The sequence below is a fragment of the Littorina saxatilis genome, linkage group LG3 (genome assembly GCF_037325665.1).
Source record: "Littorina saxatilis isolate snail1 linkage group LG3, US_GU_Lsax_2.0, whole genome shotgun sequence".
Lineage (NCBI taxonomy): Eukaryota > Metazoa > Mollusca > Gastropoda > Littorinimorpha > Littorinidae > Littorina > Littorina saxatilis.
In genome coordinates, this window is record NC_090247.1 from 54,539,573 (window position 1) to 54,567,529 (window position 27,957).

Consider the following 27,957-nt stretch of genomic DNA (forward strand, 5'->3'; position numbering starts at 1 on the left):
ATTAAATCTGCCGAAACACACCCTTTCCTGTATCGATCCGAATTCAAGCGGGCAGTTGCCCAAATGTTCCTTTGTTCACTCGGTCTTAAAGTTATGCTGAGCCCTGAAATAGTTCCAGCCCTATCACCAGACGAGTTTTCAATGAACAAGAGGGAATCACACTCCAGTGAGAGTCAATTGATCGTGGTAGAGGTTAAAATCGAACATACTGCCAAACAGTGTACCATTTTTTCTCTCTCCTACGAGTCACAGTTTACGAGCCACTAGCTCGTGCTTGCTTATAATAGGGTCGATAATTTGGAAAAGAGATTTTCTATTAGGGAGGGGTGGAGTTGGGCTGGGCTTGGGTGGGGAGGGAAGGGGAGGGACGGGGTGGGGGAGGGGGGGTGGAGGGTTGGGAGAAGTGGTTGGTATATCGGGGGCAAACCTGCCATTGAAAGTCTGAGAGTGTAGGAGCAGTGTTTATAAGGTATCGAAGGGTAGTTCAAGTGGTCGTGTGCGGTTTCTATACCTGTGTTTTTGTGTGTCTACCCGTGTTTCCTTGTACTTACCTGGTACCTTGTAGACCTTGGTAGACCTATACATACCCCGGGTTTTAACACACCTGAGGAGGAACAAAAGCCTTACGTATTTCAGTCAGTTGCAGGGGGACGTCAAACCGTAAGGTAAGGAGTGCACTCGCTGTTACATATATGCAGGCATTCAAGTTTCTGTCTTGCAATGTAAACATTTGTAGTTAACAGTGCGCGTTTTGTGTTGGTTCTCTTTGACAAGTTGTGACCGAGTGTGTAGCTTCGCAAAGGGGTCTTTCTTGAGAATGCCAGTATCACTGTAAGCTAACCCACTATTTTCTTTTAAATTTCTCTTCTTATGTTCTGCTAACTTTGTGTTTCTGTGTGTTGAAATATAATAATGTACTTCCTAATCATTCAACGTTGAACAGCGATTTGATTTAGGCTAACTAAGACAGAGAGAGAGAGTCATCAGTCGGGAGATTTGGTTCGCCTACCTTTGTTTGGGTAGCCGGTTGCTATATCAGTGGTGTCAGTTGCAGTAGTTACAGCTTCTTGTTTCACAGACCCAACAGATTAATTGATTCATCAATAGCTTCATCGATAACACATTAGGATTTCCCGCAGAAGAGCGTATCCATGATGCACAAAAATGTAGAGAAACGATCATCTGAGAAGACGAATAACGCAGTAAGCTGGGCTATCTGACGTTAGGTTTCCATAAAAAAGATCACTAACAGTATGCATATGAGTTACAACAGACAGACAAACAAACAGAGAGAGAGAGAGAGAGAGAGAGAGAGAGAGAGAGAGAGAGAGACAGACAGACAGACAGACAGACAGACAGACAGAGACAGAGACAGAGAGAGACAGAGACAGAGACAGAGAGACGGGAGAGACAGAGAGACAGAGCGAGACAGACAGAGAGAGACAGAGAGAGAGACAGACAGAGAGAGAGACAGAGAGAGAGACAGAGACAGAGAGAGGCAGAGACAGAGACAGAGAGAGTGACAGAGACAGAGAGAGTGACAGACAGACAGACAGAGAGACAGACAGAGAGACAGACAGACAGACAGACAGACAGACAGACAGACAGACAGACAGACAGACAGACAGACAAGAAAACAGACAGACAGGAAACTAAGTCGTACTGAGTAGATAGTACCATATGTAACGCTGGCGTGTGCACTATGTTTTGCAGTATCAATTAAAAACAGGCATTCTGACAGACAGACAGATTGAGAAATGTCCAACACTGGCGTTGGACATCTCAACAGTATCCAGTTAACCCCACAAAGTGCTAAGCACGTAATCTTGTTTGCTCGTAGATAATTATGTTCTCACTTCAACCATTTAGTGATGTCGTCGACCTGCAAAAGCGTATTCTTGTGTGACCATAACACGGGTACCTTAGTGCAGAATATTCAAATGATCAAATACTGATTGCTGATAGTTTTACAGTTTTTTGGTGCATGAATTATATCCCTTTTCATTCTTCCTCAAGATTGAAAGCACGTTTCCAAAACTCATATTTAAATTATAAGTAAGCGGTTAAAAGGTATAATGCGTAGGTTAGTTTTAAATTCAAACAAATTGTTTTTATTTCACGTTAAGACTCCGCACCGGATTATACCGCTTTAAAGTTAAAGTGTTTCCCGTATTTGCAAACCAGATAACATTTCCACACTACCATCAATCAAACTGATAATACACGCTGAGCCGACTGCGCTGTATTTCATTCTTCAAACGTAAGTCTAACAGTTTTGAAAGCTGAGAAAAAGACACTGGAGACTCCTAAACGTGTGTACTGTAATCGACCATACTTCACAGTCTGACTTTATTTGACAGGGTGAAGTGGGTCTGATAACACTTTAAAGGTCAACGGTAACATTTGCGACAACCGTTTGAGAGCTATCACAGAGGGAGTTGCAATTTGCAAAGCAATAAAAGAAACTCAGTCGAAGAATCGTGTTGGTGACTCATAGAATCTTCCAACAGTTTTGCAGTTTGCAGGTACGTAAAAGTCTTCTCAGATGATCGTTTTTATACGCTTTTGTGCATCATAGATACGCTATTCTGTGGGGTCACGGTGAAAACCAATGCGCTATTGATGAAGCTATGGATGAATCAATAAAAGCAACTCACCACCAAATATCAGTTGAAGTATCGTTTTGGTGACCCAATAACATCTTCCAACAAGCTTGCAGTTTGCAGGTACGTAAAAGTCTTCTCAGATGATCGTTTTATACGTTTTTGTGCATCACAGACACGCTCTTCTGTGGGGAGAAAACCAATGCGCTATCGATGAAGCTATTGATGAATCAATAAAAGCTACTGAGAGCGAAATCTCTGTCGAAGAATCATTTTGGTGACCCATAAAATCTGCCTACAAGCTTGCAATGAGCAGGTACCTCAAAGTCTACGCATGACCGTCTTTATACGTTTATGTGCTTAATAGATAAGCTATTCTGTGTGTGTGTGTGTGTGTGTGTGTGGGGGGGGGGGGGGGGGTGAGGAGGACCAATGCGCTATCGATGAAGCAATTGATGAATCAATAAAACAAACTCAGGTCGAAAATTAATCTCAGTTAAATAACCGTTTCAGTGACCCATAAAGTAGGATCTTGAACAAATGAGGCAGCGCGCTGTTTAGAGATCTGATCTTCTTCTTCTGCTTCTTCGTTCGTGGGCTGAAACTCCCACGTGCACTCGTGTTTTTTGCACGAGTGGAATTTTACGTGTATGACCGTTTTTTACCCCGCCATTTAGGCAGCCATACGCCGTTTTCGGAGGAAGCATGCTGGGTATTTTCGTGTTTCTATAACCCACCGAACTCTGACATGGATTACAGGATCTTTTTCGTGCGCACTTGGTCTTGTGCTTGCGTGTACACACGGGGGTGTTCGGACACCGAGGAGAGTCTGCACACAAAGTTGACTCTGAGAAATAAATCTCTCGCCGAACGTGGGGACGAACTCACGCTGACAGCGGCCAACTGGATACAAATCCAGCGCGCTACCGACTGAGCTACATCCCCGCCCAAGAGATCTGATAAACAAAGGGAAGTAGTTAAGTTTGAGTATGAAAGTCGCTTGTTCATCAGTTTCAATGCTTATTATTCTCTCAGGTGCCAGGAGAATGGTTCCGGATAACTCTCACTACCTCTATTACACATGTCGAATGCATTTAGAGCCGCTTACTTCCCTTTGTTTATCAGACCCATAACATATTCACACAAGCTTCAGCAGCGCCGTGCAGGTATGTGAAAGTCACGACTGACAATTGTCTGAAAGTCTTGCGAGTTTTCAAACAATTTATACAGGGCGGGGATGTAGCTCAGTCGGTATCGCGCTGGATTTGTATCCAGTTGGCCGCTGTCAGCGTGAGTTCGTCCCCACGTTCGGCGAGAGATTTATTTCTCAGAGTCAACTTTGTGTGCAGACTCTCCTCGGTGTCCGAACACCCCCGTGTGTACACGCAAGCACAAGACCAAGTGCGCACGAAAAAGATCCTGTAATCCATGTCAGAGTTCGATGGGTTATAGAAACACGAAAATACCCAGCATGCTTCCTCCGAAAGCGGCGTATGGCTGCCTAAATGGCGGGGTAAAAACGGTCATACACGTAAAAGCCGTGGGAGTTTCAGCCCATGAACGAACGAACAAACAAACAAACAATTTATATTGTTTTAAACGGAATGGTACCTACGTTTATTCAGTTGTCCAGATATGATTTCATGCGTGCGATCATGAGTAGTTGATGAAAGTTAAATTGTGTGTGGTTTTGTAGTTTCGATGTTAACTTTTATTTCTTTGTTGACTTTGTAGAGCATTGCACGGTCATAGAGAAGAAGGCAGTAAGAGTTCTTATTAGGCTACCTACACCTTTCTAGACATCGCACTACATATATTTGACGGTTGTACTTCTAACCTTCTTACTTTGTGTAAAATGAAATACTTCTGCGATGTTTGGCTCTGTTTATTCATTCACGGTAACAATTACTTTTTCTATTAAAGCGGCATTATTGCTAAAACTAAAAACAAATTAAAACAAGTCGCGTAAGGCGAAATTACTGCATTTAGTCAAGCTGTGGAACTCACAGAATGAAACTGAACGCATTGCATTTTTTCACAATGACCGTAGTCCGCCGCTTGTGCAAAACGGAGTGAAACTGACGAGCCTGTTCAGCGCGGTAGTGGTTTCGCTGTGCTGCATAGCACGCTTTTCTGTACCTCTCTTCGTTTTAACTTTCTGAGCGTGTTTTTAATCCAAACATATCATATCTATATGTTTTTTTGAATCAGGAACCGACAAGAAATAAGATGAAATTGTTTTTAAATCGATTTCGAAAATTTAATTTTGATCATAATTTTTATATTTTTAATTTTCAGAGCTAGTTTTTAATCCAAATATAACATATTTATATGTTTTTGGAATCAGGAAATGATGTAGAATAAGATGAACGTAAATTCGGATCGTTTTATATAAAACAAAAATTATTACAATTTTCAGATATTTAATGACCAAAGTCATTAATTAATTTTTAAGCCACCAAGCTGAAATGCAATACCGAAGTCCGGCCTTCGTCGAAGATTGCTTTACAAAAATTTCAATCAATTTGATTGAAAAATGAGGGTGTGACAGTGCCGCTTCAACTTTTACAAAAAGCCGGATATGACGTCATTAAAAGTATTTATCGAAAAAAAAATGTCCGGGGATATCATTCCCAGGAACTCTCATGTCAAATTTAATAAAGATCGGTCCAGTAGTTTGGTCTGAATCGCACTACACACACACACACGCACAGACAGACACTGAGACAGACACACACACATACACCACGACCCTCGTCTCGATTCCCCCTCTATGTTAAAACATTTAGTCAAAACTTGACTAAATGTAAAAACCAAAAACAAAAATCCACACGAACAGAGGCACATTGTTCAAACTGGGTTTTTTAGTTTTTAGTTATCTGCATGAAAAATTATGCAAGTGCAAATTCATGGGTCATTCGTTTGTTCTGTCAGGTGCGGAGCATAATCTAATAGCCACCGAACTGTTCAACTAAAAACAGATTTTCACAGGTATATCTGATAATAACAGTCGCAAGAAAACCAAAGTCTCAGACCACTGCAGCTCAAAAACAAAATTGCATGTCTGTAAAAAAAAGATATGTATTCATAACAACCCGGGTCATTATGCTGTTATGCTCTGCAGAATTGATAATGTAGGCAATATCGAGCCAGACAAGCGCATTAAGCTTTTGTTACAGCTCTGCTTTTTTCCAGTTCGAGTTTCAAGCCTCGCTTTGTGGGTGAAGGATTAGTGAAATGTTTTTCCCGTTAGAGCATGAAGATTGATACTCTGTAGCGTAGATAATGTCTGTCATTTGCAATTCCGAACGAGCTCAGTTTCTTTACAAGAATGAACGTCTGATAAATAAAGACATACGAACACAGATTGGCGGCTATATTTTATGCACACAGACATCCAGACACACGCACAGAGAAACACGCACAGACATAGACAGACAGCCATACAATAAGAACACATAGGTATACATAAGACGCAGAAGCACTCAAGACAGAGAGGCAGATAAGCAGACAGACAGACAGACAGACAGACAGACAGACAGACATACAGACAGACAGACAGGTAGACAATCAGACAGACAGACAGACAGACAGACTTACGGACAGACAGAACGGACAAGATGAGAAATTATACACAGACTTGAATCCCTTTCTGTACTTTTTATTAAATTTTCCTTTTCTATCGTTTTGTGATACAGTATTGTCCTTACGGTTGCATTTGGAATAGGGCCGGGGTGGGATGGATGTGGTGGTGGGGTGGATGTGGTGGTGGGGATGGGGGGTATCGAAGAAAAGAAAAGAAGAAAGAAAAGAGAGTAGAAAAGAACTTGATACGAATACGGCGCAGTCACCAGCTCCTTGCTCCCATCTAACACCACCCCACCCCCTCCCCCACCGTCACCCATACTCCTCCCCCCCCCTCCGGCTGGCGGCCTCCCACCACATCCCAGAGCAATTTGCAGGAAGCGAGTACCTGATACTATATTTTGTTCCTTCCTTTCAGGTTGGCTGACCGGGCAGATCATACACGGGGGCTTACGTTGGTTGCCACTCGCAACCAGGTGGATGAGAGGACATTAAAAATGATGACCGCAGTCGTCCGGCAGCGAGCGGACCACAATATCAACACGAATACCTTGGCAGCAGAGTGCTAGAGATTTCCAGCCAGTGATATATATCGCTCGGTGCCTCCAGAGTGCTAAGCTGTCGATGGGATTTCTCTAAAACAATGGACTTAGCTTTTCAGTGGAATTTTGTTCAACAAACTACTCTTTCAACAAGGGAACTTCTCCCTTCTTAGCAGCAGCAGGGTGCTGAAGCTTTGGAGTATATCCTTCCGTGCTACCAGAGAGTACTAGCATTTCAGTGGAATTACTTTAAACAAACCCCACTATCAACAAGAGAACTTCTCACCTCTTAGCAGCAGAGTGCCAAAGCTTTCCAGCCAGTGAGATACACAAGTATATCCCTTGGTGCTACCAGAGAGTACTATACTAGCTTTTCAGTGGAATTACTTTAAACAAACCACTCTATCAACAAGGAAACTTCTCCCCTCTTAGAAGCTGAGGTCCAAAGTTTTCCGGCGACCAGTGAGATATATGTCGGTGCCACCCGAGTGCAAAGTTTTAAGTGGAATTTCTCTTAGAGGCCCCGGACAATGGACTTCGCTGGTACGGAGGGCAGTCTCAAGTGCTTCAAAGAACTTTGCCTGATTTTGAGGTCATGATTGTGCGAACTTCGTCACAATATAAGTTGCGAAAGGGCTCATTGATATGATCAGAACAACAGCTCAATTACAGAAGTAAATCGACTCGCTTATAAAAACGCTATGGCATATAAGTAAAAAGGTTCAAACACACACACACACACACACACACACACACACAATAAGGAAAGCGACTCAATTACAGTCCAATTAAGTGGGCTCACAAAGCTTTCCTATACCTGGACAATGACAACGCTTCTTGGAGAGTAAATCTGTCAGCTCATTTACCTGAGCCAACTTGGGAGTTCTAAGTTCTGGAGACATCACTGGGAACGCCGGTTAAACGTCATTTTTTTTTCCCTCTCCTGAATATGTGTTCCAGTCACTGAAAGGGAAACGGTTTTTTCCTCTTTGAATTGTGACCGACAGGAAATTGGTTTCTGCAGTCCCCTGAACTTAAAAAATGACGAAGACATCGAGCTGGAAAAGTGAGTGGTTTTTTTGGCGCCTTTTTAGCTTAATCATTCTTGATTTGTTTGCTAGGAAAGTTTATGTTTCTCACTTACTGCAGTTTATTGGTCTAGATTGTGTTTATACAAATAAACGTAGAAGTAAGTAACCTTTCAGTGCGCTCGACTGGTAAGCCATGGCATTTTTCGAAGCTTAATTGTTCATGATTTGTTTGACCAGAAAGTTTGCTTTCCATGAATCATGCATTGTGTTAGTGTAAGTATGTTTAACAAAACGTCGTTACGTAAATAACCTTTGAATGCGCTCGACTGGTAAGCCATGGTATTTTTCGAAGCTTAATTTTTCATGATTTGTTTGACCAGACCATAAAGTTTGTTTTCCATCAATTATGCATTGTGTTAGTGTTAGCATGTTTAAAAAAAACCCTGTCGTTACGTTAATATATAGCTTTCAGTGTACTCGGGAAGTCAGACAGTTTTTTGTTTTTTTCTCTGAAAGTAGGTATTATATAAGTGCGGATATGCGTGATTAAACAAAAAGTAGTGTCAGCTTTCTGTGTACTTCGCTGGGCAGCATGTAATGTCGTTTTTCGAAACTTCATTTTTCTTTATTTGCATGTGATCAGTAAGTGTGTATTTCTCACTTAGGAGCAGCTAGTGTTTTACTGAGGATAATTATATTTAATCATAAAGTAGTCGCTCCAAGTAAGCTATCAATGTGCTTTGCTGGTCAGCAGGGAGGTGGGGTTTTTTTCGAAATAAATTTTGTTGTTGTTGATAATTTGTATTACAAGAAAGTTTGTTTTTCGCTTAGCAAGCATCGTGGAGGGTCACCATGGGGGGGGTGTCTGTGCACGTGCACGTTGAGACCAACAGTGCCATGCACGGTGATCCACGGTGCACGTTACGAAAAAGCTCCATGCACGGTGCACGCCGGACCTCTGTGCACGGTGCACGCTACGAGAATTTCCCCATTCCCATGCACGTTAGGCCTACGTCCAAAAAGCCCATTCCCGGTGCACGTGGTAAAGCATCGCCCCCCTCATCGTGTTCGTAAATTCATGATTAAAGGCACACTCTTTCCCTTGAAACAGCATCTAAATTCTGGCCAGCCTTTTATAGGAGATAAGACCATCCCTCAACTTGGACACGTACCCAAAATGACCACCCTGACTGCTTCCTGTGATGAGTTGACATTTTTTGTTGAATTAATGTCTTGAATAATTAATACAAAATTAACTCACGATAAAAAAAAAGTGTGCATGTGCACATGGAGCCCACAGGCTGTTAATTTTTGGTATGTGTTCAAGTAAAGGCATGGTCTTATCTCGTGTAAATGTATGACCAGATCAGAGATGGTGAGTTGAGCTGTGTACACGGAAAGGAGTGTGCCTTTAAACAAAAAGTAGCGGCTGTTATAGTGAGCTTTCAGTGTGCTGACTTGTTTCGCATAGTCTGTTTGAAAACTGAAATGTTCTTGATTTGTTGTAAACTTATTAAATAGTGTAAAGTAGTGGCTGTTATAGTGAGCATTCAGTGTGCTTGCTTGGTTAGCATAGTCTGTTTGAAAACATAAATCTTCTTGAATTGTTGTTAACTTATTAGGTATCGTAAAGTATAGTGGCAGTGTGTGAGTTAACTGTTGCTATATATAGTCAGAACCGCGTTTTCCAAGCATGATTTGTGCAAGTGTAAAAAAAAAAAAAAAAAAAAAAAAAAAAAAAATTAGTTTGAACATTATTATTTTCTTTGATCAATCTCTGTCTTCGTAAATCAAGTTTATGTTGCTTCTCCACTTCTTTAGCACAGTGGTACCTCTCCTTTAGACCCTATTAATAAAAAACCCACAAATAAACAAACAAACAAACAATCAATCAATCAATCAATCAAACAAACAAATTCAATTCTTGATTGTTATAACGAAAAAAAATAAAAAAATTACTGACGCTTTAAAAGAGTCTAATTTAGGTCTAGAAGTAGACGGAGAATTCAAATGGAGGGGCCTATAAGAGAGGTCTTACTCTTTCTGTGCACGTGCAAAAAAAAGAAGTTTTGTTCTTACACCTCTTTCCTTGGTCAATCACGGTTTTAACCTGATGAGCTTTAATTGGTTGTCACGTTAAGATTTGGGTTACTCTCCAGAGCTGCGTACCATTTTGTGACATGGGTTTTCAGTCCTTTAAATGATTATATCGTATATTAAAGCCATATGTACTCGATGACTATACACGCTAATTGCTTTACCAACAGCTGGAGACAGACTAAATTAAGTTCCCTGCAAAATATTGTGGTCTAGGACCCCTTAAATGTTGAGATATTTGAATTTTCATTTTGATCTGGATCGTCCTATTTATAGATTTGGCAACACATGTAACGTTGATGCAAGGGAGAGAACACCGCGGCTTTGTTGACATCCTCACTTTTTCAGAGGCTAGAACAAGCTGTAATGCATGTATTATGGTCCGCGCATGGTGACGTATCGTCATTATATGGTCTTATGGTGCGTTTGACATCGATTGTGGGCAAACTACACTTTGTAAACACGGGAGTGCGTTAGTATGCCTTTAAGTGGGTGTAAGTGAGTGTGTGTATGCAGCCGCGGTTCTGTTAGCACTCTGTTTGGTTGTTGTGTTTGAATGTACTATGTATTGAATGAACTCAAACCAAGATATATTCCTGTGTAATGCACGTGGTTGAAATAAAATCTTATGTTATCTAATCTTATCTTAAATGGAAACAAGAATGTATTCTCTGTACATTTTGTCAGTAATACTCCAGTCAGATAATGATATAGACATGCAACAAAAAACATAGTATATATATATATTTGTCTTTAAAAAAAATGTGGTAGTATTCAAATCCATTTTACAACCTTTGGTATCAATGTTACGAAGGTGATGTACTTTGAAACCCTTGTCATTTACTGAACGTAGACAAACACAATGTGCAAGTATTTTTTTAATTCTTTCTCTACAGGCGAAGGATCTTTCTTTCTTTATTTGGTGTTTAACGTCGTTTTCAACCACGAAGGTTATATCGCGACGGGGAAAGGGGGGAGATGGGATAGAGCCACTTGTCAATTGTTTCTTGTTCACAAAAGCACTAATCAAAAAATTGCTCCAGGGGCTTGCAACGTACAGCAGTCCCTCTCATGAACGGACACCCTTGGGCCATAGCAAAACTGTCCGTACATTGCAGGTGTCCGGTCACGGGAGGGGTGACCACACCACCCCCTCCCCCATACACTGACTCACACAAACAACAGGATTGAGTCTATGCTAATCACTTCTTGTGGCTACTAAACAATAAACTCCTAATACTTCTTTAAACGTTCTGTAAAAATGATTTGTATGAAAAGTGTTGAAAAGAAGAGATAAAATAAATCCTCAAGGCAGTGAACACACTCACCATGCACTGACATACGAAAGCAGCCACACAAACACAGCACAGAGGAGCGTGTGCAGATGCTTTGCAAGAATAAGCTTGAAACCCAGTTTGAATAAATAGCAGCAGATAGAGCTGCATGTCATAATCATGTAATTTATTTTCATCTTGTCTGGCTTTATTGACTGCATGCCGATCATGTGGCATGGCAGTGACTTTTCACTCTTCAGTCGGAAATACACTGTACATAACACAGCTCCCACTCTCCCTCACTGATGCCTACCCCAAGCCGTGACAACTGATGCTTGGAAATTGTGTGGAAGAGTACACCTCTCTATTTCTCTCCAATGCTCTTCCTGCTGACATGCAGTGACACCGGACACCCCACAGAGTTTAGCCAGCTACTCCTCCACCCCCCCCCACCCCCCCCCCCACCCCCGCCTCCCTCTCTCTCTCACTCCCTCCAGCCATGTACTGTTGGGCTGTGGCCAGAGAGGTCAGCTCCAACTGTTCACTCAGAGCAAAACCAGTTGACTGTGTCGTAACTTTTGACACAGCAAGACAACTGAAGGGTTCACAGATTAGGCAACCGACTCACTGGTCAAGGCTGAGAGGAAACAAGAGTATCTTGTCAATGAAAGAGGTTACACACAGACACACGATGCTGACAACTGTGGCCGATTTTTCACTCTCTTTCGCTCAGGACCTTCATCGACTGTGGTTTCTGTTGTTTACGTCCAACAGACAAGAATAAAGAGCACAGTGCTGTTTCATGTTGGCATCTTCGCATGTACTCCACTCCTGACCAAAACTACCCCCCCCCTCCTGATGGGTACAGGTGCACTCAAGTTACCAGTGACTGTCGTCACGCCATTGCGGCTGTGATCTTTGCACCAAGAGCCGGACTGCTCTGTTATCGATTTTGTTGTGGTGAAAATTTGACGATGGTCTGTCCGTACATTGGAGGTATGACCTGCTGTTGGGACCGAAAATGAGTGTCCGTGTCCACGTTTTGCAGGTGTCCGTTTAAGGGGGGGCAAATATAGAAGGAAAACACTCCGTGCCGAGCAAATGTGTCCGTACATGTCAGGTGTCCGCTCACGCCGGGGGCCGTACATTGCAGGGACTGCTGTAGTACAATATATGACCTTACTGGGAGAATGCAAGTTTCCAGTACAAAGGACTTAACATTTCTTACATACTGCTTGACTAAAATCTTTACAAACATTGACCATATTCTATACAAGAAACACTTAACAAGGGTACAAGGGTAAAAGGAGAAACAGAATCCGTTAGTCGCCTCTTACGACATGCTGGGGAGCATCGGGTAAATTCTTTCCCCTAACCCGCGGGGGGGGAGGCGAAGGATACATACAGACATACGCCACAAACTCACACACGCGCACAGACAGACAGACAGACAGACACACACACACAGACAGACAGACAGACAGACAGGCAGACAGACAGACAGACACACACACACAAACACACACACACACAAGCACACACACACACACACACACACACAAACACACACACACACACACACACACACACACACACACACAAGCACACACACACACAAACACACACACGCACACCAAGCAACAGTAAAATGTTAGAACAAAAACAACTGTCGGCGCACTGAAGCAAAACGGAGTGTATATAACAAATGCTGCATGATTCGATGCAGGGTGATGATAAAGAGCACTCAACTTTCCTCCTACCTAATATTTCCTGGTTGCATTGACACCGGAGACGTAGAACTGTACACCACCCACATTGCCCACATGAATCTTTATCTCATTCATCACAAAACTTTTCCTCGCAATTCAGTGACGACATGTTTTTACCAGGAAAGGAAAATTGATAAAAAGAAAAAGAAGACAGAGCTAGTTACTTTAAAGCCTGACCACAGGCACCGGAAAAAAGAGAAAAGAAAGAAATTAGATTATTGTTCGATTTGTAAAACTCAGTAATATCAGTGCTAATAAGCAGTACCATGAACAAGCACATTACGACACGTGCTGGCATGCAATCGCGTTGCTTCCACATCTACGAGCAGAATAGATCTATACTTTGATCATGTAGATCTTCAACCTCACTTTGCATGTTCCCTTAAAGGCCCGGGGCTCACCTATGTAACTTCAGCAGGACAGACGACGCACTGCAGATTATCCCAGCCCGCTACACGTTTGTGTGAAAGGAAAACAGGCCAAGTACTCGTCATAATCCCTATCAGCAGCATCAATAATATGCAGTGCGTCGTCTGTGCCGCTGAAACTGCGCAGGCATATTCTGCCCTTAAAGGTACATTCTCTCTCCACACGTGTAAACGATCATGTTGATCACTTCACATCAGTCCGTCTCCCTCAGTGTACAGTAGCCGATTTCCGAAAATAACTCTTGTCGGGTTTGGATGGGTTGTGCAAGAGTGAATGCCCTTGCTTTTACTCGGAAAAACATTGGCGGGGTCAATCACTAGGGAAGGGTGTGTTTCTGGGAAACACGTGGGAAAATTAGGAAAGAGAGATCGAATGCCTTATGTCCTACAGGCTAACTTTTCGAGTTTTTACGCCCTCACGGCTTTTGCTGAGATACACAAGTGTATACGTGTTTAGGTGGTATAGACCATCTGCACTTATGGCAGAATGACCGAGGTCTTTTACACTTCCACAATGACACGGGAATGGGATATGGCTTCCGTCTTTAGGTCAGTCTTCACATAAAGTTGACCTGTGTCCGTCCCGGCCCGAATTCCAACCTGCGACCTTCCGATCACAAGTACAGTGCTCTACCAACTGAGCAACCGGTGTAAGACGAAATTTTTACTCCACGAAAAATTTACTCCGGAGTAAATATTTCGTACGAAATTCTTACTCCGAGTACACTTTTCGTACGAGAAAAGAACTCCCCAAGGCACGAAAAAATTACTCCCTCCACGGAATTTTTACTCCCCATTTTTTTTTACTTCCAGTAAAAATCTCGTACGCAAAAATGTGATGCGGGCGAAGGGATAATGCCAATAAGTGATCTCGCGCACACGAATGTCGCGCTACCCTCCTTAATTCCACCCCTTCCATCACCAAGACTAACAGGGGACAAGGGAGTAAAAATTTCGTACACCTGGCATGGGAAGTTAAATTGCTTGTGTTTGGGTGAAGTAATTTATTCGTTATTTGTTCGCCAGAGGAGTAACATTTTTGTACGAAATGTTTACTCGGAACTCACCTGTCTTGGGGAGTAATTTTCTCGTGAAATGGGGGAGTGCTTTTTTCGTAAAGGGAGTAACTTTTTTGTACGAAATGTTTACTCCGGAGTAAAAATCTCGTGGGAGTAATTTTCTCGTGTTACACCGGGCCCCCAGAAACACGGGGACAGGAGCACGCGTGAATTTATTTGTCAGAGAAAAAGCAAGGGTATTCACTCGTTCACAACCCATACAAATCCGACAGAGTTATTTCCCCGTATCGTCCATTCTTTCCTTGGCCCCCATGTGTTCTCTCTCTCGCCTTCACTCTCTTTGATGGTCTTTATTCTTTCAGTATTGTAACGGCTTTTGACGTAATGAGTTCGATCATTAGTTATATTTAGAGTATTCCCTCATAAGCGAGGGCTGGTTTCAAAAAGCAACAATTACTCACATAGATAACTCTCGATCTAAAATTATCTTATCTTATCTTATCTTATCTTATCTTATTACCTTATCTTACCTTATTGTATCACTGATCTGATCTGGTCTGATCTGATCTTATCTTATCTGATCTTATTTTATCTTAGCCTATTTATCGTATCATATATTATTTAATCTTATTTGTCTTATATTATCTTATATTATCTTTATTTCATTGTATCTGTCTTTCTCTCTCTGTTCTCTTTGTCTCTGTCTGTTTGTCTGTCTGTCTATATCTCTGTGTCTCTCTCCCTCTTTGTCTGTCGGTCTGTCTGTCTCTCCCCCCTCCCCCGGCACACACACACACACACACACACACACACACACACACACCACACACGCACACACACACACACAAACGCACACACACATTCGAACTCACACACACACACACACAAACACACACACATTCACACACGCACACGCACACACACACACACACACACACACACACACACACACACACACACACAATCACACACACACTATCACTAACCCTTTCTCCACCGTTTGGTACGACCAATTTATGTACGTCCGCAGCGATCAAAGCAGTCACGAACATACTGGCCAGCCGTTGCAAGCAGTCAACTGACAGTTATGGAATAACCAATAACTACTTATGATCACAATCTTCAAAGGGTTAGTTTCACAAGGACCCAACCCGACCCGTTAGACTGCCGGAGGGAAAAATGGGTAGGGAGATAATATAATTGATACAGTCAACCGTGTGGGTAATATCAAAGGTCACATCAAGGTCAGGGGAGAGTTAAGGGAAAGCTGACCTTGGATCAAAAGGTCAAACGTGTTTGTGTGTGTGTGTGTGTGTGTGTGTGTGTGTGTGTGTGTTTGTGTGTCACTGTGTGTGTATTTCACTACCTTGAAGTTCTTCAACCGCTTCCTTTTCTCCCCACTCTTTCGCTAATCTGAAGCGTATCGATTTTGTCAAATTGTTAGTGAGTGAGTGCGAATTACAATTCCTGATTTTGGGATATCTCAATGTGATTGTACTTCTTTTATTGTAACACAGGTATATAAAATAAAAATTATATTGTAATGTTCTGATCGGTGTGTGTGTGTGTGTGGGGGGGGGGGGGGCACGGGGGCGGGTAAGGGGTTGAGGTGTGTTAGTTGGGACACACATCTGGACATCAGGGGGCACAATCCAGGCTAGTCAAAGATAGATTCGGGTTCTATGGTGTGCACTTCTTCGTTCAAACGTCAGTTCAGTACTCTTCAGCTTTAAGCAGCATACAGATCAAAAGTTGCGACTTGCTTAATTTGAAGCATATAATCACACAATACATGTGTTTGAAGTGTTCCCAGCTGCCACCGAGGATGTTTTATTAAGATTAATTAACAGGCACAGTTCTTCCCGTCTAAACAATGCGAATGCCCATTTCAACTGGTCACTTGTGTCAATCAGCAAAATTAATTTAAAAGAAAATCCCACTGTTCACTTGATGCAGCCAGGCGGTTGATTTTCGTATGTGTTTAAGTGGAGGGATAGTCTTCTCCCATGTAGAAACTTCCACAGATGTGAGTTTTAGCAGAACGAATACACACAACCACGCACTCACACAAACATACAAACAAACAAACAGACATGCAGACAGACAGACAGACAGACTCACACATACTCTCCCACAGTCCACACACACACACACACACACACACACACACACACACACACACACACACACACACACACACTACACACACACACACACGCACACATACACACACACACATACATATTATTATTATTATGAAGAGCTTATATAGCGCGAACCACAATTAACTGTGCTCTCCGCGCTTTACATATTAATTTCTGCCGTTTGAAATGGAATTTTTTACAGACAGACAGACAAACAGACATTTTCTACACACAATATATAACGCATTCACATCGACCAGCAAACCTCAAGCCTGTTAGGCGAGCCTTCACCTTTCACGGCCTATTATTCCAAGTCAAACGGGTATTTGGTGGACATTTTTATCTATGCCTATACAATTTTGCCAGGAAAGACCCTTTTGTCAATCGTGGGATCTTTAACGTGCACACCCCAATGTAGTGTACACGAAGGGACCTCGGTTTTTCGTCTCATCCGAAAGACTAGCACTTGAACCCACCACCTAGGTTAGGAAAGGGGGGAGAAAATTGCGGCCTGACCCAGGGTCGAACACGCAACCTCTCGCTTCCGAGCGCAAGTGCGTTACCACTCGTTACCACATACACACACACACACACACACACACACACACACACACACACACACACACACACACACACATACACACACACACACACACACACACACACACACACACACACACACACACACACACACACACATCCCACGTGCCCCTGGATTACCTTGTCCTGGCGTCAGAAGCGCAGATGATGAATGTTTAATACAGTGTAGGTGTGGGTAGGCGCAGGGCAGTGATTAACAGAGTGTGTACGGTATACAACATGCGCTGAGGGATTTTGATACTATTGTGCAAGTGAAGGTGACTTTAAAAAATGTGTATGTCTACAAAAGTTTTCCGATTAAATCGCACACACACACACACACTCACACACTCACACACACACACACACACACACAAACACACACACACAACCACATATACACACACACACACCCACACACACACATACACACACAAACACATACACACCCACCCACACACACACACACACACACACACACACACACGCACACACATATCCCACGTGCCCCTGGATTACCTTGTCCTTGTGCCAAAACTGAACGCAGATGATGAATGTTTAATACAGTGTAGGTGTGGGAAGGTAATTCACAGAGTGTGACAGGTATACACTATGCGCTGAGGGATTTTCCTGGCTTTACTCTTGCTCTCCAATGCAAACTTTAGTTTAGTTGATGAATTGCAGTTTTCTGAATTGTTCTCATTCGTAGTTGGCTTCATTCTGCTTCTTTCCTTTTCGCTTTATATGTTGCGTCATACTGATTTAACGGTGGGCTTTGTATGTTGTGTTTGAGCTTAACACGACATGTTCAATGGTGGTTAAAAGCTAAGTCTAACACGCAGGCTGTATGTGTTTCTGTAGATATTTAACTCAGCCTTTTTAATTGATGTTACTCAGTACTACTACTCATTGTAGGGTTGACGGAATATCATTTGTAATCTAAAGACAAGAACATTTTGATACTATTGTGCTAGTTAAGATGAATCTAATTTTTGTCAGTCGGGTCAACTTACGGATACGCTATACCGACTACTGTGGGTATTGTCAACCACGACCCTACCCGTCAGCGGGCACCCGGCTACTCGTTTGGGGCACGCTTCAAAGGTAAGCAGTGCATATAGTCTGCACCAAGTAAATATACAGTTTAGAAAAAGAGAAGTACCAAACGAATAGTATGCACAACATGTATATAAAATAATTGGAAGCACTAGCTGCATGAATAGTATAGAAATCCCCGTGCAGCTTACAATCACAAAATAATCATCATAATCCAACTCAAACAAAGCGAAACTTGCTTATTCGGAGCAATGGCCGTCATGTTTCTCCACAGCCACGTGTTCCGCCATTGACAAAAACAATCGAACGGATTCGGACGAAGGGTATCGGCATGTACAGTTGACGGGCGCAGTGGCCAAGTGGATAAGACATGGGCCTCCTATATGGAAGGTCGCGGGTTCGAATCCCGGCCGCGCCTGGTGGGTTACGGATGGAGATTTTTCTGGTCTCCCTGGTCAACTTATGGGCCGACCTGCTAGTGCCTTATCTCCCTTCGTGTGTACACGCAAGTACAACTTGAGACCAACTGAGCACGGAAAAGATCCTGTAATCTATGTCAGAGTTCGGTGGGTTATAGATACACTAAAATACCCAGCATGCTTCCCCCGAAAGCGGCGTATGGCTGCCTGAATGGCGGGGTAAAAACGGCCATACACGTAAACTCACTCGTGGAAACTACATGAGTGAACGAGGGAGAAGAAGAAGAAGAAGAAGAAGAAGATATTTACAGCTTTACTCAATGCGTATACGTTTTCCACGAAGTGTATCATGTACCGAGCTAAATTCGGTGGTGAGCGGTCAATTTCGGGCATTACGTTCTCTCTTTCTGTCCGTCTCTGTCTCTCTGTCTGTCTTTCTGTCAAAGAAGAAGAAGAAGAAGAACATTATCAAGAAGAACAAGAACAACGAGAACAAGAACAGGAAGAAGAAACAAACGATAAGAAAAATAGACAGCGGTCTGGAAATGATAATCTGTCAGTTTATATGTCATCGAGAGACCTACAAATTGAAAAAAACATAACATAAAATAAAATAAAATAAAATAAAGTGGACACATTTAAAACCGTTGTAGTTGTGTGTAGAAGGGCAGGAAAGACTGGCCGATTTCAAAATGTGTTGCGTCTCAATAACGGTACCGTGACATTGACTCGCACTCACTTGCTTGCACTCCTTGTCTAACGCTAACCATTGCCCTAATACTAATCTATATCGTCTGTCTTAATCAACCCCATCTTAATTAAAAGGCACATTCCTTTCCCGTGTTCGGCCAACCGTCTCAGATCACACACACACACACACACACACACACACACACACACACACACACACACACACACACACACATACACACACACACCACCCCTCCACTTGGTCACATACCTATAGTGAACAGCCTTGGTGCTATCAGTGCACAGCCTTGTGAATTTGCTCATGAATTAATTTTGTGAAAGCCACAAGTGGCATTTTAAGAAAGTATTTCATTAAAAAAAATGTCAAGCTCACCCGAGTGAGTAGACAGGGTGTTGATTTCTGGTATGAGTCCAAGTGGATGGATGTTCATATCCATTGTAAACGCCTGGCGGGATCTGAGACGGCGGGCCGAACTGTTGACACGAGACAGTCTGTGCTTTTAAAGAAGGAATATTGTATTGGCTATTGGACACTTGATAACATCTTTTAACTAATTTTTCGGTAACGATGTGGTTAATCTAACAAAGAAAAGGAGGCGTTTTCCTTTGGATCATGTCATATGTTCTGGCTACGTACTCTTTGGACACTTTTTTTCATTTCCTTGTTATACTTTTGCTAAGAAATTCGGGTCGCTTCCTTCCAGTCGAAAACTAGCAGTACATAACAATCCGGGTGTGTACGTTCTGAGGTGTTATCACCTGCGTTTGTGGCAGAATGACCGAGGTCTTTTACGTGTTACAGCGGTTACACCAGACACTAACATTACTTTAACTTGTACTTTGCCCGCTACAGCAGAACCTGCCCTGGCGGCCGGCCACCTCTTGATAACGACCCCCTGCCCGGTTTTACGACCATCCCAAAGCAACCTCGACGAGGTTCTTTCCTACAGTCATAATTCACCTTTCCGTGACGAACACTTGTCTGTAAGGACCCATTTAAATCGTCGTTATAGACATGTACAGGTTCGATGAACCAACTGCACACTGACCATGTACTACAGAGGGCCCCAAAGGGCGGGTATCATCACGATCACGGGAAGGGAAATTTTAGCTTTCACGATCACAGTTACCTTGATTTTGTTTTCACGATCACAAACACCTTGACGAATAGAGGATCATAGAGTGATACAGCTGTGAAAAATGTACGTTGAAAATAAAATGCTTTGCAATAATGCCCATCACGATCACGAAAACAAATGACGATCACGATCACGAGACTTGATTTTTTTGTCATCACAGATCACGGGCAAAGTCCCATCACGATCACAGAAATGGAAATTTCGGCAATCACGGTCACAGAAAGGTCAAAAAACGCCAATCACGATCACGATTTTAAACCCTTTGGGGCCCTCTACTACAATCGAACCTGTCTGTAATGGCTCGATCCCTAGGGACCAACTAGAACTGGTCCGTCAAGAGAGGGGGTCGTTATGGAAAGGAGAATTATATCTATATGAAAGAAGCTCGTCGGGTTTTCTTTGCGACGGTCGTAATGAGGAGGGGGTCGTTATCAAGAGGTGGCCGCCGGGTGGGTCGTTATCAAGAGGTGGCCGTCGGGGTCGTTATCAAGAGGTGACCGCCGGGTGGGTCGTTATCAAGAGGTGCCCGCCGGGGTCGTTATCAAGAGGTGGCCGCCGGGTGGGCCGTTATCAAGAGGTGGCTCTACTTCAAATGTCATTGCAAAGTGACTGTGTTCGTGTTGTGTGTGTTTTGCAGAAAAGTCCCAGTCGTTCCCCGGCCCCCAGTACAGCGTGAATGGGGGTCAAACCCCCCGGGGGACTGGCTACAGCCCGAGCTACTCCATCACCGGAAGACCTCGTCGCTCTGTATGGGGTAGGTATTGATGAGTGTTTTCCTTCTCATTTGAGACACATTGCATGAGTTGTATATATCGTGTTGTGTTTTCAATTGAACTTGTAATAAGCGCTTCGAGCTGTGAAGAAGCGCTATATAAATGTTCCATTATCCCAGCGAAGCTGGTGGTATCACACGAACGCATTTTCATACCGATAATACATGATAAATAGAGAATACTACATGGCTTGCTGTGTCGTACCAGATTTACACGAGTTGTTTTTTTAAATATTGAACTGCGAGCGAAAGCGAGCTGTTCACTATTTGAAAAAGCAACGAGTGTAAATCTGGTACGACACAGCAAGCCATGTAGTATTCTGTTTATCCTACACACTGTACTTACGTGTATTTTACTGAAAATGTCCTGCAGTCGAGGCAGCTAAATTGAAGACGCTTGTTTTGGAACCTCGATCTCTTCTAAAGCCTCATGCAATCTATTACGTCAAAGCAAAGAAACGTCACTCTGAAAGTGTGGCGTGACGTGTTAGTTCTAAAAATTCATCGAGGGTAATTAGCGAGCGCAATTTTTTTTTCTATAATGACGTTTGTCTCGGTGACTTTGGCATCATAAGCAGTGGAAAAACAGGTCCCTGCCAGACTTGCTTGACATGACCTCATTTACATGATATACACACGTGTGATTTGAACGATTATTATCTCACGGGTGTCTCTCTCACGTATGTAGGATAAAGAAGGATTCTTTGTGCCCGGCTACGTGCTATAGTTGGAGATGGAAGTTCACCAAAAGTTGGGACCATACTAACAAAAATACGGTGGGTGCAATAGTCGCCCCCATTTTTTCAGCAAACGCCACCCAAGGCCGCTTTGGACGGGTAGAAATTCTGTACTTTCCAAGTCTATTTGTGTGTGGTTGTTCAAGACTATGGATAAAGCTCGCGTGAGAAGATTGGCGTCACGGTCAAAAGTCTTTGACGTCAATTAATGCATCATGACGTCATGCCTCCCTGTAGTCTTTTTCTCTCGCGCGGTGTGTGTGTGTGTGTGTGTGTGTGTTCATTTTGTGCACGTGTTAGTGTTAGTGTGTGTGTGTGCGCGCGTGCATGAGTCTGTACTCGTGTGTGTGTGTGTGTGTGTGTGTGTGTGTGTGTGTGTGTGTGTGTGTGTGTGTGTGTGTGTAAGAAAGACTGAGAGAGACTGAGGGAGAAAGAGTGTGTGTGTGTGTGAATGTGTGTGTGCATGAGTTTGTGTGTATGTTTGTGTGTGTATGAGTGTGTATATGTGTCTGTTTGTAAAGGTGTGTGTGTCCGTCTGTCTATGTGCGTATTTGTTTGTTTGTTTGCTTAACGCCCAGCCGACCACGAAGGGCCATAATTATCAGGTCGGTGCTGCTTTGAGACTATAACGTGCGCCACACACAAGGCAGAAGTCACAGCACAGGTTTCATGTCTCACCCAGTCACATTATTCTGACACCGGACCAACCAGTCCTAGCATGCACTAACCCCATAATGCCAGACGCCAGGCGGAGCAGCCACTAGATTGCCAATTTTAAAGTCTTAGGTATGACCCGGCCTGGGTTCTTACGGGGCGGACGCCTTACCACAAGGCCAACCGTGTATGTGCGTATAAGTGTGTGTTTTGTGTGTATGAGATTTGTGTGAGTCAATGTGTGTGTGTATGTGTGTGTGTGTGTGTGTGTGTGAGTGTCTGTTTGTATAAGAGAGAGAGAGAGAAAGAGAGAGAGTGGGTGGGTGGGAGTGTGTTTGTGCGTGTGCGTAAGTGTATGTGTGTGTGTATGTGTGTTTGTTTGTAAAGGTGTGTATGTCCGTCTGTCTATATGTGCGTATGGGTGTGTGTGTGAGAGAGTGAGTGAGTGAGTGAGTGTGCATTTTTGTACGTGTGTAACTTGAGGTATGTGTGTGTGTGTGTGTGTGTGTGTGTGTGTTCGTGTGTGTGTTTGAGAGAGAGAGAGAGAGAGAGAGGTTTGTCTTTCGTTGGGGTATGCAGTGCCTTGGCGTTGCACATCTACTTAATTATTATTAACATTATTATTTAAGTTATTGAGACATCCCAGTGCACTAAGGGATTTATAGACTGAGCAAATCGAGAAAATTCATTATTGAACGAAGCGCATAGCGCTGAGTTCAATAATTATTTTCGAGATTTGCTCTATAAATCCCTTAGTGCACTGGGATTGTTTCAATAACGATATTGTCAGTACCGCCAGAGAAAAAAGAAGATTCAAAACGCACATTTTGCAACGCGCATTTGGATAGGCGTAACTGTGTGGTCAGGTTTGTGTCACTGGATCTACTTTTGTGTGGGCTGTCTCAAGTGTGTCGTGCTTTCGTCACACGCAAACTCTTGTTTTAATTTCTGTTGGTAAATTCCAGTGTAGCGTTAAGCTAAAAAGTGATGATCTTTCATAGAGACCTCATTTAAACTCGGAGAAAGGACTGTGCTCATAGTTATTTGCGATTCGAAACCTTCATCGAGCTTCGACAGATTGACTGTGCAGAGTTTTGCCCCTTGCCACGGTCGACGGAAAGTACATTTTCAAAATAAATGTGGCATGTTTCTCGTGTGGTATCTTCACTCATCGGGGAGTCTGGTACTAAATATGAACGGTAAGAATGCTCTGAACCCTACACGTATTATATCCCCATCGTTTTTTCGTTCACATTTGCCCAACAAGTTAATTTGCTGAGCGGGGTTAATGTCGTCTGCTACTGCTAGGCTACCTGGGCAATCGAACTACTGCAGTCTGCACTGACTGACTGAGTCTGCACGCATGACGCAGGCTGGTAATAAGTCTTATTTATGGTAAGAACGTTCTGAACCTTACACGTTTTCGATTACGATTGTTCTTGCCTTGAAATAATAATTCGGAAACCATTCATTTACTGAACTGATGTAGTCGTATTTCTGTGTAGTCTGCTACAGAGTCGATCGAGTCAGTCTTCCAAACTCAAACTGGTCTAGCTGGTACGTTATCGGAATAACACTTGTGTTTTCTGTTAGCCGCTGGGAATTGTATACTAACTCATCATTTGGTAATGTGGATGATAAGCTACATGCCACTAACACGGCATATGAGAAGAATCTATGCAAGTCGGCGAAAATTAGATGAAACACAGCGGCTTCTATTTTTAGATCACTGGCACTGGCACAGGCACATGCAATCTGTCAGAAAAAACCCACTTCTGCTTTAATTGAGAAGCAGGGAATTTATGGTCATTTGGTATTGTGGAGAATATAAGCAACATGTCATTAATTAATTCTGAGGGTGAGAGCACAGTCTCGCTTAGGCAAAGGGCGGAAGAATATGCTCTGTGGAAAAGTTAGCGCACTCCAAGAGTGCGCTAAAACTCGCCATTAGCCAATCAACTGGTTCACATCAGTCATGTGACACCAGTACTTACTGACAATTATTATTATTATTATTATTATTGCCTGGCGAAATATGTGAATTCTTACAATACGTTGCATGGCTGGACCTATCAGTAGTGTATGCGCGGGAGGGACTTCCAAAATGAAGAAGGGGCACGGGGACAGGCCAAGTTCCCCCAGTGGCTGTTCAAATTTAGCATTTGGAAGAGGTAATTTTGTGTCTCCCCTTGAGAAAAAAGTCACATTTGCCGGGATATAAGAGGGGGGGTGGGAGGGGGGGAGGGGGGGGTGTGGGTGTGGGCTTCCAGGACCCAGGACCCCCCCTGCCCCCGTGCATCCAACACTACGCTGCTTTTAAGTCACGTTAGAAAATATATACTCAGCGGCAACAGAATTCGCTCAATTTGAAATTGTGTGTCACAGACCAAAGGCAATGGATTTTAACTTAGAATGCAGTTTAAAAAAAAGCCATTTTGCTGCGGACTGCACGTGAGTTTGTAGTAATCTGAGCATTGGAGTGTGCCTCAGACGGACAGAGGCCTTTTTAATAAAAAAAAGATGATTAGACGAGGACTGACGGAAGGAAAAACTCACAAGGAAAAACACAAGCTTTGTCCGCTTCGTGTTTCTGGATGACTTTGTAGGAAAATACATTTAAACTAAATTTGTAATTCGCACAAAGTCATGTTCCTTTCAATGAAAAGCTAGAGTTTCCTCACTTGCTGTTTGTGTAACTATTCAGTCAGCAGGAAATACAGAGTAGAAAAACAAATTGTTTTGAGGAAAATAACTCAACCCTAAACTTTGCAAAACAAATGTATAGTTGTGACGGAACTACACAAATCTATGCCGGATGTTCAACTCAAAGGCCAACTACACACATCGGTATTTTCGAAAATATATTTTTTAGCTGACGAAAAATACTTGAAGTCACTTACCTATAGTGAATCCATTATTGTGATATCAGCGATGCCACTTGGTACAAGGGAGGCTACTGCTTTATAAAAGATAATTCGGTTGTAGTTGAATTATTTCCCTTAGACAATATAACGCTTTTGCTGCTGCTACGCACTTACAATTAAGACTTTTTCATATTATTGACCCCCCCCCTACACACACACACACACACACACACACACAGGCACGCACGCTAGAGCACGAACACGCGCGCACACACAACACACACACACACACACACACACACACACACACACACACACACTGCACTCTCACACACACACTCACATACACACACACACACACACACACACAAATAGGCAGTCACCTCAATACAAGAGATGGGAGAGGGAGCGCAACTCTATTGCTGACCCCTGCTAGGCCTTGCCCAAACGCAAATGCCTGGTATAATAATAATAATAATAATAATAATAATAATAATAAATGAGCATTTATATAGCTCAACATCATAACTTTACAATTATGCTCTTTGCGCTTGACACATTTAAAATCAAAACATGTAAGGACAGACAATAACATATGTATTCTTGTTGTTCTTGTTCTTGTGCACAACGGTGTAATATCACCCCTATTTCATTGACCTTCCTCTCCTCTGTTCTAAACAACAGACAGCATGATGTCGGGCGGGAGGTCGGCCCCAGCGCCCAACTGCTATCACATCTCGGACAACAGCTCGGCCTGGGAGCACAAGGCGCCTGTCTACAGCATCGGGGCTCCCTTCCACTCAGACAAGCGGCGCTCGGGACCCGCCCCCAACTCATACCAGCTCCCCCCGACCATGGGCTCTCGCCTGCCCAACATCAGGGCTGCCCCAGCTTCGACCCTTCGTGGCAAGGGTTCCAGCAACAAGGGGTTCGCCTACGACAACGCCCGCACGCCTGGGCCTGCAGCCTACAGCGCCGTGGATCAAGCTTTCACCATGAAGCGGTCGCCTGGCTTCAGCATGAAGGGCAGGACCAAGCTGCCTGCCATCAAGGACGCCAGTCCCGGGCCCGGCTACTACGACCCTGGCAGCATGGAGAACGTCACCAAGACCAGCCCACGGTTCTCCATCGGCGTGCGTCATCATGACAGCATCAGACCGCTCTTCACCCTGGCTGACGTCAGTGATTGAGTTGTTTTCGAGCGGGACTTGTATGGGGTAAAAACGGTCATACACGTAAAAAACCCACTTGTACAAAAACATAAGTGGACGTGGGAGTTTCAGCCCATGAACGAAGAAGAAGAAAAGAACAGTGACTGAGGACCGACGTCATTGAGGGAGTTGGATTTTGGGTTGACGTCATTACTTTTCGGGCTGGTTTCATGAAGTTTTTAGATGACGTCAGACAATGTGTAAGGATGTGCCCTGACGTAAGTCCCTTATTAGTAGGTGACTAACTTAGGGTTAGGGCTGACTTAATTACGGTTATGAAGACTAACGCCATTGGTTGTTATGTTTAGGTAACTTAGTTTGGTTTTGAGATGACAAAGTTTAGGTTTAAGCACACGTCATGCAGTTTTAGATTGACGTCAGACAGTGGCCGGCCAGCTTTTGCTGTGCCGTCAGCAGGTTTCAGATAGGTGTCTTACTTGGGTTTAGGCTGACTTAGTTAAGGTGTAGACTAACGTCATAAGTGATTTTTTTTTCGATCGGGACTGACAACAGCGGCTGAGTTATAGTTTTGTTTGACGTCAGCTAATGTTTCGGTCTTACGTCAGTGTATAACTGAGGTTTTGAGCTGACGTTAGTGGCTGAACTAGATTCAATGATAACGTGAGTGTGTTCGCTCGAGGTTTCTATCAGTGACTGAGTTAGTTATTTTTCATTTTTACGTCATCAATTGAAACAGACGTCAAGGAACGAATTAGATTTTGCTTTTGCCTCAGCGATCTTGCTGAGTTTTGTGCTGACGTCAGTAAGCCTCTTGCTGACATCAGTGATTGAATAAGATTGCAAAGTCTGTGATCTGACTTCAACTCTTGTGTTTAAGAAAGCTCACAACAAATGAACGAGAAAATTGAGGATTTGATAACAGCAGTGTATATCTACTGTCCAGTTTCACGGGACTTTGTCGGTATTTCGCCAGTGACAATATTAAATGCATGTTTTCATATGAAGCATACAAAAGTAAGTCATCCTCTACCACGTACACATTAACGACTCCTTTTTGAAGGCTGAATTCCCGTTAAAACTTGTCTTAAGGCTGTTGATCTGAAGTTGCTTGTTTTATGTGTATCCATGTTTGTTTGCGTGTTTGTCTGTTTAAAATCATCGTTTGTATTGAACAGTATCAGAAACGCACGCCTCAGCTACGCAATCTTATACCAGTGTAAATCTTCTGATGGCCTTTTTTTTCTTCTCAATAAGTGGTTTATTGTTTTGTTTAAAAAAAACATTGGCTTGAAAATGTTCTTCTTTTTCTGAAGGTGCCATTCTCTTTTAATCCCTTCTGTATTAAAGATTACCTTTTCGTTC

The 27,957-nt window shown here is 43.1% G+C and overlaps 1 protein-coding gene across 4 annotated transcripts; it reads left to right on the forward strand.

The window, feature by feature from the left end:
* The first annotated feature begins 433 nt into the window (after nt 1-433).
* Nucleotides 434-27,957, forward strand: LOC138962690 (ciliary microtubule associated protein 1A-like). Of its 4 annotated transcripts, none has more exons than XM_070334612.1 (5): nt 434-665; nt 6,607-7,796; nt 18,071-18,175; nt 21,034-21,150; nt 26,108-27,957. In XM_070334612.1, the coding sequence occupies exons 2-5, from the start codon at nt 7,772-7,774 to the stop codon at nt 26,611-26,613; spliced, it is 753 nt and encodes a 250-aa protein (XP_070190713.1). In that variant the 5' UTR covers nt 434-665; nt 6,607-7,771; the 3' UTR covers nt 26,614-27,957. The 4 variants fall into 4 exon arrangements, with proteins under 4 accessions (XP_070190713.1, XP_070190716.1, XP_070190714.1 ...); XM_070334613.1 differs by lacking the exon at nt 434-665 and adding an exon at nt 757-831; XM_070334614.1 differs by lacking the exon at nt 434-665 and adding an exon at nt 2,406-2,525.